Consider the following 12208-nt stretch of genomic DNA (forward strand, 5'->3'; position numbering starts at 1 on the left):
AAGAAGAAATGGTATATAATTGAGAACTCTAGCGAAGGTACAAGGTGGAGGAACTGGGAAGGTTAAGGAAACATTTCCAGAATAACTGTGAATATCAAATTAAATAATATATTTAAAGTGTTTAGCACAATGACTGATATATTGTAAGAATCATATAAATGCTTATTCCCTCCTCCCCATCCCAAGGTATATAGCAAATGTTTATTGAGCAGATGGAGAAACAACTGAATGTGTTAACAAAAGGATAAATGGACTATTGGTACACATGCAGTTTTTTTTTTTAGCTCTGTTGAGTATTGATTTGCATATACTATGGAAGACAAGCCCAGAATCTAATTGAGTTTCTTTACTGCCTGCCCCCGAGCCTTGGGGACTTGAAGGAGAATGAAGAAAAGCCTTTTGAACAATAAATCACAATGGGCAGAGGGGCAGCAAGATTAGAAATAGCCCCAGCATTTGAATAGGAAATTCTAAAATCTTTTTCTTCATTCTTATCGTGTTTCTTTCACAGGTCAGAGGGGTGAAAGGAGTCTTCTTAGCCAACCAAAAGATTGATGGAAAAGTCACAACAGTGATAACTTACAACAAAGGCCGAGACTGGGATTATCTGACTCCACCAGCCACTGATATGAATGGCAAACCCACCAATTGTAAACTGGTAAGTACTCCTTGGTCATTACTTGGTTGTTTTGTCTATTCTGTTACTATAGGTGTTCTGGGATTTCCTTAGTGTGGATTCTCCCCTCCAGCTCAGAACTTTATCCCTCTGTGCTTTCTCATCCTTGACCATTTTTCTTCATGATTTTGCAAAAGTCTATCCAATGGACTGGAGATCATCCTCTGGTTCTCATAGCACCTCTTTGCCTATTGAATTTCTACTCATACTTTAAAGATTTACTGAATTACTACCCCTTCCAAGGAGCTTTTCCTGATATCTTGTACAAGGGATCCCTTAAAAACTTTCGTAGTGATTTGGTTTTTTTCTCTTTTTTTTAATTCTTTTTTTAAAATAACTTTTTATTGACAGAACCATGCCAGGGTAATTTTTTACAACATTATCCCTTGCACTCACTTCTGTTCTGATTTTTTCCCTCCCCCAGATGGTAAGCAGTCCTATACATGTTAAATATGTCACCGTATATCTTAGATACAGAAGGTAGAAATAACCCGGGAAGAAAAGCAAAAATGCCAACAGTTTACATTAATTTCCCAGTGTTCTTTCTTTGGGTGTAGCTGCTTCTGTCCATCATTGATCTATTGAAACGGAGTTAGATCTTCTCTTTGTCGAAGAAATCCACTTCCATCAGAATACATCCTCATACAGTATCGTTGTTGAAGTATATAATGATCTCCTGGTTCTGCTCATTTCATTTAGCATCGATTCATATAAGTCTCTCCAAGCCTCTCTGTATTCATCCTGCTGGTCATTTCTTACAAAACAATAATATTCCATAACATTCACGTACCACAATTTACCCGACCATTCTCCAATTGATAGGCATCCATTCATTTTCTAGTTTCTAGCCACTACAAACAGGGCTGCCACAAACATTTTGGCACATACAGATCCTTTTCCCTTCGTTAGTATTTCTTTGGGGTATAAGCCTAGTAGTAGCACTGCTGGATCAAGGGGTATGCACAGTTTGATAACTTTTGGGGCATAATTCCAGATTATTCTCCAGAATGGTTGGATTCATTCACAACTCCACCAACAATGCATCAGTGTTCCAGTTTTCCCGCATTCCCTCCAACATTCATCATTATTTTTTCCTGTCATCTTAGCCAATCTGACAGGTGTGTAGTGGTATCTCAGAGTTGTCTTAATTTGCATTTCTCTGATCAATAGTGATTTGGAATATTCTTTTATTATGAGTGGAAATTGTTTCAATTTCATCATCTGAAAATTGTCTGTTCATATCCTTTCACCATTTATCAATTGGAGAATGGCTTGATTTCTTATAAATTAGAGTCAATTCTCTATGTATTTTGGAAGTAAGGCCTTTATCAGAACCTTTAACTGTGAAGATATTTTCCCAGTTTGTTGCTTCCCTTCTAATCTTGTTTGCATTAGTTTTGTTTGTACAAAGGCTTTTTAATTTGATGTAATCAAAATTTTCTGTGTTGTGATCAATAATGGTCTCAGTTCATCTTTGGTCACAAATTTCTTCCTCCTCCACAAGTCTGAGAGATAAACTATCCTATGTTTCTCTAATTTATTTATAATCTCGTTCTTTATGCCTAGGTCATGGACCCATTTTGATCTTATCTTGGTATATGGTGTTAAGTGTGGGTCCATGCCTAATTTCTGCCATACTAATTTCCAATTATCCCAGCAGTTTTTATCAAATAATAAATTCTTATGCCAAAAGTTAGGATCTTTGGGTTTGTCAAACACTAGATTGCTATAGTTGACTATTCTGTCTTGTGAACCTAACCTTTTCCACTGATCAACTAATCTATTTCTTAGCCAATACCAAATGGTTTTGATGACTGCTGCTTTATAATATAATTTTAGATCAGGTACAGCTAGGCCACCTTCATTTGATTTTTTTTTCATTAATTCCCTTGAGATTCTCGATCTTTTGTTCTTCCATATGAATTTTGTTTTTATTTTTTCTAGATCATTAAAATATTTTCTTGGAAGTCTGATTGGTATGGCACTAAATAAATAGATTAGTTTAGGGAGTATTGTCATCTTTATTATATTTGCTCGGCCTATCCAAGAGTACTTAGTATTTTTCCAATTATTTAAGTCTGATTTTATCTGTGTGGAAAGATTTTTTGTAATTTTGCTCATGTAATTCCTGACTTTCCTTTGGTAGATAGATTCCCAAATATTTTATGCTGCCAACAGTTATTTTTAATGGAATTTCTCTTTGTATCTCTTGCTGTTGGATTTTGTTGGTGATGTATAAAAATGCTGAGGATTTATGGGGATTTATTTTGTAGTAGTGATTTGTTTTTGCAACTTTCTAAAATACTTGAAATAATAAATTCATAAAGATGCTCTCTAATCCAAACTCTTACTCTTCAAATATGGAGACTACAGCCCACAAAGACTAATCTTGTATGAAATGTGATAGAAATCTATGCTTTCGGTTATCAATGAATCGTTCACTTGTCCATGTGGGCGCCTCTCCTTCTGGTCATGTGTCAGAGACAGGACTTGAATCTAGGACTCTTAGAATGACAGTCTACTATATCATCATTCCACTCATAAATAACAGTATCAGGTAGAATACAATAAGTGAGAAAAATCTGCAGACTTCAATGGAAAGTAAATAGATCTGACAGTGATATGTAAATACTTATTTTCTTTGCAATTACCAGCCATATCACTGACTGGATAATCCTTGACAAGTGATTTCCTCTCTTTACCTCACTTTATATTTCTGCAAAATGATGGGGAGGATCACAAGACAAAATAGTCAACTATAGCAATCTAGTGTTTGACAAACCCAATGATAAGAATTCATTATTTGACAAAAACTGCTGGGAAAACTGGAAATTAGTATGGCAGAAATTAGGCATGGACCCACACTTAACACCATATACCAAGATAAGATCAAAATGAGTCCATGATTTAGGCATAAAGAACAAGATTATAAATAAATTAGAGGAACATAGGATAGTTTACCTCTCAGACTTGTGGAGGAGGAAGAAATTTGTGATCAAAGATGAACTAGAGATCATTATCGATCACAAAATAGAAAATTTTGATTATATCAAATTAAAAAGCCTTTGTACAAACAAAACTAATGCAAACAAGATTAGAAGGGAAGCAACAAACTGGGAAAACGTTTTCACAGTTAAAGGTTCTGATAAAGGTCTCATTTCCAAAATATGTAGAGAATTGACTCTATAAGAAATCAAGCCATTCTCTAATTGATAGATGGTCAAAGGATATGAACAGACAATTTTCAGATGATGAAATTGAAACAATTTCCACTCATATAAAAGAATGTTCCAAATCACTATTGATCAGAGAAATGCAAATTAAGACAACTCTGAGATACCACTACACACCTGTCAGATTGGCTAAGATGACAGGAAAAAATAATGATGAATGTTGGAGGGAATGCGGGAAAACTGGAACACTGATGCATTGTTGGTGGAGTTGTGAATTAATCCAACCATTCTGGAGAACAATCTGGAATTAGGCCCCAAAAGTTATCAAACTGTGTATACCCTTTGATCCAGCAGTGCTACTACTGGGCTTATACCCCAAAGAAATACTAACGAAGGGAAAGGGACCTGTATGTGCCAAAATGTGGCAGCCCTGTTTGTAGTGGCTAGAAACTAGAAAATAAATGGATGCCCATCAATTGGAGAATGGCTGGTAAATTGTGGTACATGAATGTTATAGCATATTATTGTTTTGTAAGAAATGACCAGCAGGATGAATGCAGAGAGGCTTGGAAAGACTTACATGAATCGATGCTAAGTGAAATGAGCAGAACCAGGAGATCATTATATACTTCAACAATGATAGTGTATGAGGATGTATTCTGATGGAAGTGGATTTCTTCGACAAAGAGAAAATCTAACTCAGTTTCAATTGATCAATGATGGACAGAAGCAGCTACACCCAAAGAAAGAACACTGGGAAATGAATGTAAACTGTTTGCATTTTTCTCCAGGTTATTTTTACCTTCTGAATCCAATTCTCCCTGTGCAACAAGAGAACTGTTTGGTCCTGCACACATATATTGTATCTAGGATATACTGTGACATATCTAACATGTATAGGATTGCTTGACATCTGGGGGAGGATATGGAGGGAGGGAGGGGAAAAGTCGGAACAGAAGTGAGTGCAAGGGACAATGTTGTAAAAAAATTACCCTGGCATGGGTTCTGTCAATAAAAAGTTATAATTATTTTTTAAAATAAAATAAAATAATTTTTTTAAAAATGATGGGGAGGAAGTAACTGTAACCTCAGTGTTACCAAGTCATTTCCCTTCTGAACGCTGCAGTTTCCACTTTTGCAAAATGTGGGCCATAATTTTAATTGAAGTTCTAAAAGACTAGAATTCTGTGTCAAATGAGAGGTAAACACTAAAAGAAAATAGTAGTTCTGTAATTTAACTTTTGAATCAATTTCCCCACCATGAACCATAGAGATTTAGTGTTATAGGAAGTTAGAAGAAGACATGCTCGTATACAGTGAAGTGGCATGTTAGTGCATAGATTGCCAGACCTAGAGTTAGGAAGACCTAAGTTCGAATATGGCCTCAGACCTTACTAGCTGTATGACCCCGGACTAGTCATTTAACACTATTTACCTCCATTTCCTCACCATTAAAATGAGTTGGAGAAGGAAATGACAAACCACCCCCCTCATCTTTGACAAGAAAATCCCAAAATAGCATCATGAAAATTCAGAAGTGACTGAACAACAGTAACAAATGCCCATTATGGCTACTAAGGTCAGAGTAGGATGTTTCTTGAAAAATGAGGATTTGCGCCAGTCTTTAAATAAATGAAGTTCTTGTTTTCATGGACTATAGTCAACAGGAAGTTATAATCACAGAAATTGCCATATTCTCTTAGCGTATATTGAAGAAGATTTTAAAAACCACATGTTGCTGTTTTTCACTTATATTTGTGTCCTTAAATTGCCATTTAACCTCTGTGTCAGTTTCTCCATTGAGAACCACAGGGTACTAATATCTGCCTCCTTACACTGAAAAATAATTATTTCCTAATTGTTAAAAAATCAAAAGGTCCTCCCAGAATAAAGATGTTACAAAAGTATTATTATTGTTTGTTATTTTTATTATAAAAATGAAACCATATGAGTCTACCAAATCAAATTTTTGCTTAGAATAGAATCTGTCCGTACAAAAAAAAAAAAAAATGCCTGCAATTATACAGCCCACTGAGGAGAGAATCTTTGTAAGATTTATGTCTTTGCCTTAAGATAATAAAAAATAGGAGAAAATTGGCGAAGTGTGTCGTCCAACTAAGGTATATGGATAGTCAAATTGAGCACAAAAGAAATAAGTTATAATGTACATGGAAAATAAATTGAGCACAAAGGATATAAAATTAAAATTAAGCAGCAGCCACTGGGCCCATATTAACATAATGGATGTTTTCACTGAGGGTAGAGACAACATGGTGAAATACAATGGTAAGATTTCAATCAAAGAATCCCTTGGTTGAAAGTGAGCTTAAAGGTCATATAGGACAGTTCCTACTAACAAAGGAATCACTCCCATAATATCAAAGATTAGTAGTCAACCATGCTCAACTTTAGTACTTCTGATCGTGGGCAACTCAGTACCAGTAAAGGAAGCCCCATTCTTTCTTTGACATTTCATTCTTTAACAGCTCCTTCTGGGATAAATATAATTTCCTCTCAACAATGAGAATCTGAAGAGCAGAGATTGTTTATTTTTTTTTATTTTTTGCTTTTTTGTTCAACACATAGAGGAGTCTTGATAAATGCTAACTGACTATAAATTATTTTGAATCAGTTGACGTGGAAGCAACATGGGATAAGAGAAGTATATGGTCTAGAGAAAGAAGACCTGACTTCTTGTCCTGAATGTGCCTAGTTTTGTGACTCCGAGCCCATTTATTTCTTTTTCTTGGTCTTGCTTTCTCTTTTTTTATTCTTTAAATAACTTTTTATTGACAGAACCCATGCCAGGGTAATTTTTTACAGCATTATCCCTTGCACTCACTTCTGTTCCGATTTTTCCCCTCCCTCCTTCCACTCCCTCTCCCAGATGGCAAGTAGTCCTTTACATGTTGAATAGGTTACAGTATATCCTAGATACAATATATGTGTGCAGAACTGAACAGTTTTCTTGTTGCACAGGGAGAATTGGATTCAGAAGGTAGAAATAACCTGGGAAGAAAAACAAAAATGCAAGCAGTTTATATTCATTTCCCAGTATTCTTTCCATCTTTGGTCCATCCTTGATCAATTGAAACTGAATTAGCTCTCTTTATCAAAGAGATCCACTTCCATCAGAATACATCCTCAAACAGTATCATTGTTGAGGTATATAATGATCTCTTGGTTCTGCTCATTTCACTTAGCATCAGTTCATGTAAGTCTCACCAGTCCTCTCTGTATTCATCCCACTGGTCATTCCTTACAGAACTATAATATTCCATAATGTTCATATACCACAATTTACTCGACCATTCTCCAATTGATGGGCATCCATTCATTTTCCAGCTTCTAGCCACTACAAACAGGGCTGCCACAAACATTTTGGCACATACAGGTCCCTTTCCCTTCTTTAGGCTCTCTTTGGGGTATAAGTCCAGTAGAAACATTGCTGGATCAAAGGGTATGTACAGTTTGATAACTTTTTGAGCACAGTTCCAAATTGCTCTCCAGAATGGCTGGATGTGTTCACAATTCTACCAACAATGTATCAGTGTCCCAGTTTTCCCACATCCACTCCAACATTCCACATTATCTTTCCCTATCACTCTAGCCAATCTGACAGGTGTGTAGTGGTATCTCAGAGTTGTCTTAATTTGCATTTCTATATCCTCCGAATTAATATTCTACCAATTAATGATTTGGATTAATAATGATTTGGAGCATATTTTCATATGTCTATAAATAGTTTCAATTTCTTCATCTGAGAATTGTCTGTTCCTATCCTTTTTGGTCTTGCTTTCTCAACCTATAGGATGGCAATATAAATTTAGAGCTTGAAATTTAAAGAGCTAAGTAAATTGAGAGAGAGAGAAAAATTTGCAAATAAATTTAGAAGTTACCTTGTCCAACCCTACATTTTACTAAAGAAGAAATAGCAGAGGAAAGTAGTTGACTTATCCAAGGTCAAATGATAATTACACAAAAGAAATTGAGCTGAGATTCAGACCCAGATCTTCTGACTCAAAATCTAATATATATCTTCTGTTATCATGGCACCAAATGGTAGTTACTTTACCAATCCTGCAGGATTATTTTGAAGATCAAAAGCCACAATAGGTATAAAATACTTGCAAAATGTAAAACTATAGAAATGATAACTATCATTATCTTGAATTCATAGGACAAACTCATTTGTTCCTGCAAACTAGGGAATTCATCCTCAAAAACAAAATGGAAAGCTTGACCACTTGGGCTTTTGTGCATTATAATGTGAAGGGTACTACAGTTTGGGAATTAGGCAAATTAAACTCTGGTCTTATTAAGCTGTTTGCCTTGGATAAGTAGTCACCTCCCTTTTCTCAACTTTGGTTTTCTTAAACAGAGGATCTGCAAAACCCATTCCAGTATTATTACTCTGATTCTGTCACTACTGGGATTAGGGGAAATGGCAGGCATCCTGTTTTAAATGGTAGTGGAGAATCTTTACTGAGATCTTCTTAATAACAGCATTTAGTTTTATAGCATTATGATTTGTAATGAGTTGTATATACAAAAAAGCACTCTCTTATACATTATTTAATTTGATCACCGAGTTGACCCCAAGAAGTAGATCATAACTTTTTCCACTTGTGACCCCTTTTCACATGGAAAATTTTTACAATCCCAGGTATATATGTATACAAAATAGGCAAATCAAACATTTACTGATAATAAATCCTAAAGAAATTTATTTTAAAACAATTCTTTGTTATACATATATTTTTTTCATTTTTAAAGTTTAAATCAAATTTGCATAGTAATGACATGGATGTGTTTGTTTATTTTTTCACAAAGAATTAAATCTTGGTAGAATATTCATTTGGGGATATAAAGCATTCAAAAACGTTTTGCTGTTGCCAAACTTTTCATGATTCCCATGTTTAAATACATAACCCCATATGAGGTTATAACCCATAGTTTAAAATTTTGAAGTAGGTGATGATGATGATAGATCCTTGATTTGTATAGCACTTTACAATTTACAAAGAGCTTTCCACAGAAAAGTCCACAAATTATACTAAGAGAAATTTGACAAGGCAAAAATCATCTTTAGCTTCTGTGGAGTAGTAGGAGGTAGAGTTATGGATTTCGGTCATCTTCATAGACAAGATCATTCAATGAAGTCAGGATATCATAGACCACTGAACTCAACTTTGGTTCCTGAAAAAAAAATCTGAAATGGATTATTAAAGGAATATTAGTGAAAATCTAGAAAAGGAAAATTATTTCAAAGTGACAAAAGGTTTTGTCAAGAGTAAAAATAATGCCTTATTAACCCCATAACCCCATTTCTTTTTTTTACAGGGATACTAGATGTTGTTAATAAAATTTACCTACACTATAGCAAAGAATTTGGCAGTTCTTTTATGGTCTGTTTGTGGATACAATGAACAGATGTGGAATAGAAAATGGTTTTCCATGGGGGATTCAGAACAGGTTTGCTTCAGTTATATTGACTGATTCCAGTGTTTGTTCTACTAGCTAAGTTGTACTAGATCATCTTTATGAGTACTCAAACACAATCCATAAATATTTAACCATGATACTAGCAGACCTCATCCCCAAACCTGAGCATTTTATTTGTATCTAACAAAAAAGAAATTCAGAGATCAGTTTGAAATTGGAACATGTGGATGGTACAGCTCACATGAGAAGCTTCCATGGTTCCTCTGATTTTCCCAGTCTCTAATGTCTCTACATCCACCATCAATAGTGTTTTTCTTAGTCAGAAGTTCCCATATTTTCCTTCTTTTCTTCTCTAGGCATGTTTACTGAGAACTTAGAGTACGTTAATATTTAATCATACTACCCTATCTCCTCCCAGGACCTCAAGAGAAGAGATGAGAGAGAAATTGAGAGCTACCTGTTTTCCCTTCATATTATTGAGAATTGAGACAGGAAGAGAATTTCTTCTCCAAATCTCTCTGACCATTGATTGAAACTACAAATAAGCTGAAGCTACAGATAGATATCCCAAATTAATGAGGATGAAGAAATGGCTTGTTTTCTTCAATCAGACACTTATAGATTCTTAAATACAGGGAATGAATAGATCTAGCACCTCTCCTGTAATGTTTGTTAGTCTACCATGCTCCCAGTAGATTTTGACATCTTCACCACTAAACTGGAAATATTAATATTTGCTGTGTGTATTTTATGACCCAATGTATTGGAGAAAGAATGTAATTTTCTCATGAAATTCCTAATGCTTTTTCACACACTCTGCCATTTTAAAGCCTATCCATCCTTTTAGACATAGCTCTATTACCACTCCTCCAGAAAGTTTTACCTAATTTTCTCACCTCCAGAATCCTAGACTCTCAGGCATTTATATCTCTTATGAGTTCTCAGGCATTTATCTTTCTTGAACACGAATACACTGAAATGGCTTATACAATCAAAACACATGTAATAAATACATCTCATTGCCAAACTCTTTATTAGGCATTGTGGATAACAAAAGGGAAAATGGTCTTGTTCCTGTCCTCAAGGAGCTTAGTCTATTCGTAGAGTCAAAATATACTTATAAAATGGATGAATTAAAGAAAGAAAAATAAAATTTTAAGTACTTATTATGTATAGAGTATTGCTTAAAATATCAGGGATACATGGAAAAAAAAAAGTAAAACAGGTCAAGTTCTCCCATTCTTAGTAGAGAGACATATAGATAAGTTTCAGCTGCAAGTTAGATGGATGGGTCCCATGATCTTTGGGGGTGCAAAAAAGTAAATAGTAATTCATCTTCCATAACATCACCTTTACTTATAAAATTATGTCCACATCCACATTGAATTATTTGATTATGCCAAAGACTTTGGTGGTGAGAATTTTTCTTTCTGATGCTTCACTAGCTGTGACTACATAATCCACAGGAGCAGTTGCCAAGCTTCATATCTTGTGACCCCTCCCAGGATGATGGCTATGGGGTCTGGATTTAGAAGGAGGAAAAGTGATAAGGGAAAAGAGAAGGTTGCTGTTTCTGCTGTAGCAAATGAGATAATATGTATAAAGCATTTTGCAAATCTTAAAGAACCATGTAAATGCTAGCTATTATTATTGTTATTATATGTGATAATAATAATAATAATATGTACATGTTAGATATACAATAAACATTTTATCTTTATATGCATCATACCTTATCATACCTCAATCTACTATACTTGAGTTGCTGAAGGAAAGGGACTGGTCTCATTCACCTTTTTCTCTCATTCTGGGACTAGCCTGTACTAAGTTTTAAATGTAGAATTAAATTAGTATTCATGGTTCTACTTCAAGAATCCATCATTTCATCAGTGGATGTAGGTATAGCCCCAACCCTGCCCACCCCAAACTACATTGGACCTATAATTTAAGGGGCATTAAAGGCCTCGGGTCTACTAGTTCACCTACAGTCCCTTATATCATTGCTAAGTCATTGTTTCCAGGAACTGAAATTAAAATATTTTGCCTCAAAGGGCAAAACGAATACTATTGTTGGGGGTGGGAGCATGATATATATGAAGGGTGAGGAAAAAATCTGCTCAGTTTTGTGAAAAACTTTCTAATATAAGAGTGGAATGCAATGTCTTGAGATGTAGTGAGTTTCCCATTAATGAATGTCTTCATGAAAATGCTTGAAAAGGTAAATCATGCTTTAGTGTCCTTGTGACTCCGAGATTCCATACCTTAAAAGATGCATGACTCCATCTAGGTAAACTAATTGATTAAGATCAGAGGCCATCTGTGATGAAATGCCAATGAGAATTTCCAAGAATAAAAAGCTAATCCCACAATGTCGTGACAGATGACCTTCTTGAGAACTCATTCAGCTTAGTAGGATGCTCCAGAGCTGAGTTTTAGCTAGTACAGCCTTTGAGAACCCAGGATATCAGCAGTGAAAGAGAATCCTAGTGAGATTCCATTATTCTCTAAAATACAAATACATACACTGAAAGGCAGCACATTAAAACATCCTCAACTATCAGCAGCTTAGTAGAGAGCAGGTCCTGATTTAATAGAGTAGGAACTAAAGGTTACAACTATGGAATATAGAACATGGAGCAATATGAAGAAATATAGAACCAGTGTGGGTCATAAGTATAGGGAGAGAATGTGGCTATTAGTGGGTAATATCAAGACCCTAGGTGCCTAGGGACAGAAGAAAGGGCAACAGAAGGGGAGGGGAGTGTGTGTGGACTCCAGAAGACTATACATTTTTGCCTAAGGCTTTCCCTGACCTTTGTATGGTGTAAGGGTCCAGTGATTTAATAATTACAGGAGAAAGAATGCTAGTAATTATTCTAAGCTTGGCTAGTAAATCAAACTTAGAAAGATTAAA

The 12208-nt window shown here is 35.1% G+C and overlaps 1 protein-coding gene across 4 annotated transcripts in view; it reads left to right on the forward strand.

Moving 5' to 3' along the window:
* The window catches only part of SORCS2 (sortilin related VPS10 domain containing receptor 2), a 1241960-nt gene that overhangs the window by 1080542 nt on the left and 149210 nt on the right, over positions 1 to 12208 (forward strand). For all 4 annotated transcript variants that reach the window (XM_051965561.1, XM_051965559.1, XM_051965560.1 and 1 more), the window contains exon 10: positions 512 to 658. In XM_051965561.1, coding sequence (XP_051821521.1) covers positions 512 to 658 — 147 coding nt within the window. The remainder of the gene's footprint in view (positions 1 to 511; positions 659 to 12208) is intronic.

Source organism: Antechinus flavipes, chromosome 6, assembly GCF_016432865.1.
Source record: "Antechinus flavipes isolate AdamAnt ecotype Samford, QLD, Australia chromosome 6, AdamAnt_v2, whole genome shotgun sequence".
In the NCBI taxonomy this organism is placed as follows: Eukaryota; Metazoa; Chordata; class Mammalia; order Dasyuromorphia; family Dasyuridae; genus Antechinus; species Antechinus flavipes.